The sequence below is a fragment of the Mixophyes fleayi genome, chromosome 2 (assembly GCF_038048845.1).
Source record: "Mixophyes fleayi isolate aMixFle1 chromosome 2, aMixFle1.hap1, whole genome shotgun sequence".
Taxonomy (NCBI): domain Eukaryota; kingdom Metazoa; phylum Chordata; class Amphibia; order Anura; family Limnodynastidae; genus Mixophyes; species Mixophyes fleayi.
In genome coordinates, this window is record NC_134403.1 from 93,972,314 (window position 1) to 93,979,846 (window position 7,533).

Below are 7,533 nucleotides of genomic sequence, written 5' to 3' on the forward strand. Positions count from 1 at the left end.
TACAGCGTGACGTGTGGTTGTTCATACGGCATTCCGACCTCTAGGCTATTTAAAATCAGAAATTCATTCAATATACCTAGCCTATATCAGGATTTTAAAATAAATGTTTTGAGTACTGCCATTTTATGATTTGTTTTCCAACTCCTGCGCTGCCCACATTTAATCTAGATTACTGGTAGTTAGGCCTATATTTCCTTTCTATTTCAATATATTTGTAATCTAATGCATTTAACCCATCAATGCATTTATAACACTGACATTCACTGCTTATTAATTCAAAACTTTCATTCATACAATCTACATACATTTCCCTCCATCTAAATTTCACGTGACACTTAATTGTAAATTCCCTGAACTAAGGGGGCCAAAATTTCAAAGTTGCCAGGATTTCCTAGAATGGACCAGCATCCCAACACAAAATTAAAAAGTCGAATGGAAACCAGAGCACTCGGAGGAATCCCACGCAAACACGGGGAGAACATACAAACTCCACACAGATAAGGCCATGGTTGGGAATTGAACTCATGACCCCAGTGCTGTGAGGCAGAAGTGCTAACCACTTAGCCACTGTGCTGCCCAATGGAAGCTCATTCCATTAAGCTCCTGCTACACAGTTTTTGTGCTTACATTAATGCCAGTAGAAGTTCGGAACTCTTCAGCTTTGGAATCAGCAGAGCGTTGGCGACTTTTACACACCATGTGCCTTAGCAGTCATTGACCCCACTTTGTAAATTTACGCGGTCTTCTGCTTCGTGGCTGAGTTGCTGTTGTTCCTAAACAATTCCACTTATTAATAATATCACTTACAGTTGACTGTGGAATATCCAGCAGTGATGAAATTTCATGTACAGTCTTATTGCAAAGGTGGCATCCTATCACAGTACCACGCTTGAAGTCACTGAGCCCTTCAGGATGACCCATTTTGTATCACAAATGTTTGCAAATGGTGACTGCATGGCCTCTGGCAATGGGTCTGATTGAAATACCTCAATGCAATAATTACAAGGTGTGGCCAAATACTTTTGTCCATATAGTGTATGTATAATCTTCATATAAATAGTGTACATAACATAAGTCTATTAATTACTAATTACCATTATTAATTAATATGAACCATTTCAATAGCAATAAATACACACAAAAACCTTAGATTTTAGGGGAGTAGGGAAGATAATATGCTCAATTTGTTGGAAACTTCGATGTTCAAGTCAGTGCAAGTTCCAATATAGTTAAGTAAGAATTATGAAGAAGATCTGTCATGAAGCTTAATTTTCTCCTGAGGCACAGCAACAGAAAAGTAGAAGAAGCATTTAAATTACCATGAAATAATCATATAAGTTAATGGGAATGAACTGAACTTGCACGTGTCTGTTAACTTCTTATACCAAACAAGTGACTTTTATGCAATGCTACAAAGTCATTGTGACATAACATAGGAAAGAGATAATGTGCAAACGCGTTCAAGAACTAGATCTCGAACACCGTGAGAAAAGATAAGTGGATAAAAAAAACAATAATTTATTAAGCTTTAAATACACTTACATTTTTTGGAAACTGAACCAGTTTAGCACAGGTGTAATAGTGATCACTATTCAGCTGCTCATAAAAATGCAATGATTGCTGTAAATATTAGCAGTAACATATATTAATAGCATATTTATAATATAAATCGCAAAATATGAATCAGCATATAGAGATATTATTCCTTAGGAACGTGACTGTCAATGCATCAAACACGAGTCCAAAAGGCTGGCAGGGACATCTAGCTGATTCAGGTTTAAACAGTACTGCTCCTCAGTCAAACACACCGTTTGCCACTCTATCAGATGAAATCACAAATGATAATGGTGCTCAAAATATAGTTCTTGAGCATGCTGCACATTATCTTTTTACTTGTTTTTTTTTTTAGCAGTTGGGGGACTGCAGGTCCCCAGCAACCAGCAGCCCCAAACTATTATATCCACTGCTTTATTGTGACATAATATAATTGGTTTCGTTACTATCTATAGAATGTATATTTACTAAACATAAACTATTATCTGTAACATTCGTCCATGTTTGCTAACCTTGTATGACTTTTAAAGCTTTTCTTATCTTTCAGTTCATTGGGTATTTTATTTAACTTTTTTTTTTGTTTCATCTTAAACAACTCCTAAGATATCTCCTCCTCTAAATCACACACAAAACATACAAAATTAAAATTAATTCTATGGTTAAAAGTAGATCAAAAAAATTAAATGAAATATTCAAAAACAAAAGCGATTCACCTATTATTAGTATGATTTATTAGTATTATTATTTTTATATTACTGTTTGGGCCATATTGACCATGTTGAGCTTTTGGTATTGTTGGGACATCAAGATGGTATGAAGATATATGGTAGGGAGACGGTTGGAGAGGTAAATTTGGTTGTCATCGGCGTAGAAGTGGTACCAGAGGCAAAATGTTTTAAGGTAGTTTTGTTTTTGTTATTTTTAATCTCTCCCTAGGTCAGTGTTGGCTAACCTGTGACACTCCAGGTGTTGTGAAACTACAAGTCCCAGCATGCTTTGCCAGTATATAGCAGCTTCTTGCTGGAAGGGTATGCTGGGTTCACAACACTTGGAGTGTCACAGGTTAGCCAGCACTGCCCTAGGTTCTCATGCAACACTCAAATGATGTCACTCTTTCTCTGTGACACATGCCTTCTGCACTTCTACAAACATGCATGAATTTCATGCTGAATGCACGTGATCAAATAAATGCTATTACTTCATTCTTTTCCTGTTCATTGCCTCGCCTACCATAAGGAGTTATGCACATGGATGCTTTGTATCTGTCCAGTTGCGATATACCCTCAAAAGAAAGCATTTGTTAGAAAATGTATACATTTGATTCTGGGCCATTTGATTCCATTGAAAGTACAGTTATTTGGTATCCATATACTCAGAAGAACTAGTTGGGTCAAATTAGGTACTATTTTGGGATTACACAAATTAGTTTAAATTAGTTTAAGAAATAATTGTGCAAAAGTGTATTTTATTTTTTCCCCATATAAAGCCAGTAAAATAATAAAAACAAATTACTTTCATGTAGAAAATGAAAACCCCACTTGTCTCAAAATAAAAATAATGTAAAATAGGCTTGAATAGATTATAAAAGTGAAACTGATAGATGTAAAATAATGGTCTGATCATGAGGCAGTTAAATTCCAGATTTTTGCGGCATTGAAAAGTGGTTTAAAATTTTATTTTAGTTTTTTTTTCTATTTTCTTCTCTCTACTTTAATTTCAGTATGGTATGAATGCTAGCTCTACTTTTAAGTAACTTGGTTAGCGAAAATCTTTAGAGCCTAAAAGCCATAGTATCCCATTGAAGCCCTGTCAGATGGCCTTAAGCAGTTGATACAGGCTTCCTTTGGTCTGGGTAAATGCTTTGTTTTCAGCTGTTAAGCTTCTAATCTCTAGGGAAAAATTGTTGAAATTTCTGGTATGCTCTACACCACCCCTCCCTTGCATTGAATCCACAGTGTGTAGTGCTTCTAACTGTAAACTTGAATAAGCAATATGGTTTCCATGGTTATATGCCACTGCCTGTAGATTAATGATAAAACATATTTTGCTAGTTCTATCAGCAATAGAATGGAGCACGAATGAATAACTTTCATACCTTGTCAGATTTGTATTCAACAGGAATATGGTAGAATATTGTATCCACTGGAATAGTCACATCCACCTCCATGTTCCTTTGTATACTTCTTGTAATGTTGAACACTTTACATATATAATGTTTGGGCTTAGGATTCTCATTCAATGCCTGTGTATATATGTAATGCACATGTTTAATTCATCTTGTTTCTTCCTCTGTAGGTTGTAAAACTCTCGGAAATTGTAACTTTGGCCAAACAAGCGCAAGTGGATGTGAAGTTCCAGTTACCAATATAATGCGGCTCTAGCGTTTTGTTGAATTGGAAATTTGTGTTTATTTTCCTTTTTCTCTTGTCTAGGTTTTAATTAAATGCTTAAACTACTTTAAAATGGTTGGTGTTTAAACTGAGTTGCTGGAAATCAATGTCACTTCACATATATATTGGCAGTATTTTTACATTCTGAATGTCCATGTCCACTTTTTATAGTTGCCAAAACCATAGCTTAAATGTCAGTTGGTCCTTATTGTCCAATCCACCAGTAGGTCTTCTCAAAAGTTAAACCGCTTAATTGCACAAAAAGGATTGTTTTGTAGCACAGAGCAGACTTTTACGCTAAGCTGAAGAAGTTGTTTTTGCAGTGAAATATTAGACTTTATTAAAGTAGGAACATCTTGTATTTTTGCCATAGTTTTGCTTGAAGCACTTGCTACCAATACTGAATAACATACATAGATAGCAGCCACTTTGTGATCCGATGCTTGTTCATTACTTTTATTCTCCGTGTATTACACCATGCTTGGCAGCATGGTCAAACACCTTATGCACAAACTACCAATAAAGCCATAGTTATAATTGAATTACTGTTCAAAACCAGCTCAATATTGGTATTTTCTTGACGGTAAAGCACCTTAGAAAAAGTTATTTCCACTAGACCTTAGTAGATGTGGACTGTGCAGTATACCTGCGTCTAGGGCACACTTGTATTGTATCGATCTATGATTTGTACCATAGTGTCTATAAACCGCCTTAGTTTATTGTTGCCTTCACGTTTCCTGTTGTGTAGAAGTAAATCTGATTTACACTTAAAGCTCCCTTACTGACCACTCCATCCAGCTGAGCATTTTTATTTGCTAGCTACTTAATGTCCAGTCAGCCAAATAGACCATGACCTAATTAAGTAATTTAATGCGAGAGCATACGGAGTATAAGACACAAACAGCAGGAAAACAAAAGCTTCCAAGACTATTGGCTGACGACAATGCCTTTGTTTAACCCCACTTTTTACATCTAACATTCACCTCTGCGATTACAGGTGGTATGAATTATTTAAATCGGGACTGAACACTCTTTTAATTCTGATCATTATTTCCTTTAAAAATGTAAAGTTAGATTACTCTTTAAAGCAAAATATAACCATGCCAACATTCATATTTTCATTTAAATTTTGCTTGGTATTTATTGGTAAATTAACCAAAAGAAGATTACAGGAACCAGGCATTTTGCTGTAATGCAGAACACTGGTGGACCGATATTGTTATTGTGTAGTGCTGTATAAACATACATTGATGTTTGCTAAATTGGTATCTAAGCTCTGTCAAGAATTTGTTTATGTCTAACACTTGGCACATCACAAATTGGCTCAAAATAGTCCTTATTTAAAATTGTTGCTATTTCTTGTAAAATAGAACTGCATCTATTTAGAAAGTGGTGGCTAAGGTACACCTACATGTTGGTTATACCCAGCTTTTGTTTAGTATTGATCCTCTACACAAGTAGTGTAAATAAAATAATGTGCTATTTGGGAGACCTGCATTGCTGTAGATAGCATGTTAACCATATCAAATTTCCTGTCAATCAATAAACCCATTAATACATTTGAATGCGTACTGCATTGTGCAACCATATAGGTTTTTTCTTTCTTCCATGCATTCTTATATCACCCCTGTATATACGGAGCACATGTATAAAATGCATTTGGAATCAATCCTGAAACATGCTCAACATATGGGTAAATATGTTACATTTTGTGTTTCTTTGACACAATTGAATATTAAATCAATAAAACTGTAACCTTGAAGATTTCTGTATTGCTGTACTGACAAAAATGGCTTATATATACGTCTTTCACCTAGTTAACTATTTGATAGGAATATGGTACAATGACCCATATAAACATAATTTTCTTACATTTTCCTTGCCTGTTAAAACATTAGAAGGGACAGTGAAGCTAACAGAAACTGTCTCCAGCTTATTTAACCTCCCCACTACATATTCCCCTGACAGTGGTACAGGCAACAGCAAACCCTCAGCTCTACCTTCTAGAAATGTAACCTGCACCACACAAAGCAAAGTCATTAGCCTGATACTGCAGCATTATTAACAAACTCCTTTCAGCAGAATCAAGCCAATTAAGACAGGACTGTGATCATGTAGTGGGTGGCAGTGTGTTCTAGCCTTATTGCTCATCTACATTCTAAGGGAAGGCAACATAAGAGGTCTATGGGTCAACATGCCTAGACCCAGGAGAGTGTCCTTCACAACTCATCGTATTTCGAGACGACCTGTGTATCTGGGGTTCTCTGGAGTTGGGCCTGTTGGCATTGTGACTGAACCAGACACTTGCAATTATGGAGTCATATAACCTGAGATCTGGGAATGTATATCACAGACTTTTATTGTACATTTATTTTATTTTTCTCTGACTCTATTCCTCATATTCTGCGAGAGGTTTAACTCTGAGTGCAGGTGATATTCGCAATCTTGGGCTGGCCCAGAGAGTTGTAGTACAATGGTCTAGTTCAGGCATGGACAACCTGTGGCTCTCCAGGTGTTTTGAAATTACAACCCCCAGAATGCTTTGCCATTAGCTAGCCAGCTAATAGCTTGCAGGGCATGCTAGGAGTTGTAGTTTCACAACACCTGGAGAGCCACAGGTTAGCCAGACCTGGTCTAGTTAAACTGTTGATAGCCCAGGCCCCTGACTAATGTTGGCAGCCCTTTCTTACTGGTATCTGCCTTACCTTTCATGAAAACAAAGCAGTCCTTCGCACAGTTCCATCTTTTCAGCTTAGGGTTGCTTTTGGCTTTCACATCAACAAGGACTATTCCTGCAATTCTGCAGGGTTGACATGGAGTATGGACAATACTCACTGCCGCGGACTGTACGTTTAATTCCTCAATGTAATTGTTTTTTTTTGCATAACAGTTGTGGGGCAACAATAACAGTCACACGCTATTCAACAATAGCTTAGATAGCAGTGTTCATATAAATAACATACAATTGGCTTTAAAATACATGTGTGTAAACAATTAGAAATATCCAGTGATCTAATTGAGAGAATATCCCATCCTGAGATAATCAGGAATATATGAGATATACAGGATGAAGCTTGTAACTCTCACTAAAGTAACTGATTGTTATGGTTTGTGAACACTGTTGTTCTCATTAAAAAGCAGAGCACATTTAGTTTAACATATTTCTCATTTATGGTCTGTTTTAAAGTCCATATAATCGTAATATATTATCATGTATTCCACTAACAAAACTTCCTCTGAATCACAAGTCACAGTGCCGATAATCTTCCTAGCCCAATTTCTCTCGAGTGGGGGGAACCCTTGTGGATAGAAATTTCTTCATCTCAAGATCACAGTAACTGACCCCACTTTCATCAACAGCAACGATTCTGAATCTCAAACTTGAAACCGCCATTGCATTGAACCCAGCACAAACTTGTTTCATGTACCCCGATGACCATGCAGGGTTATTGATAGTGCTATAATTGCACTTGTTAGCCAATGTGGACATAATTCATATAACTATACCTATACTGCTTGTGGTTTTTTGTTTTGTTTTTATCTTTACCCATTTCTGTAGTAGTCACCTTCCACAGACCCTCTCAAAATA

The 7,533-nt window shown here is 36.4% G+C and overlaps 1 protein-coding gene across 1 annotated transcript in view; it reads left to right on the forward strand.

Annotated features, from left to right (window-relative positions):
* Window positions 1-5,706, forward strand: part of SUCLA2 (succinate-CoA ligase ADP-forming subunit beta) — a 68,080-nt gene extending 62,374 nt beyond the window's left edge. Inside the window, exon 11 of the mRNA XM_075199702.1 lies at window positions 3,850-5,706. Coding sequence (XP_075055803.1) covers window positions 3,850-3,924 — 75 coding nt within the window. The 3' untranslated portion in view covers window positions 3,925-5,706. The remainder of the gene's footprint in view (window positions 1-3,849) is intronic.
* Window positions 5,707-7,533: the final 1,827 nt, after the last annotated feature.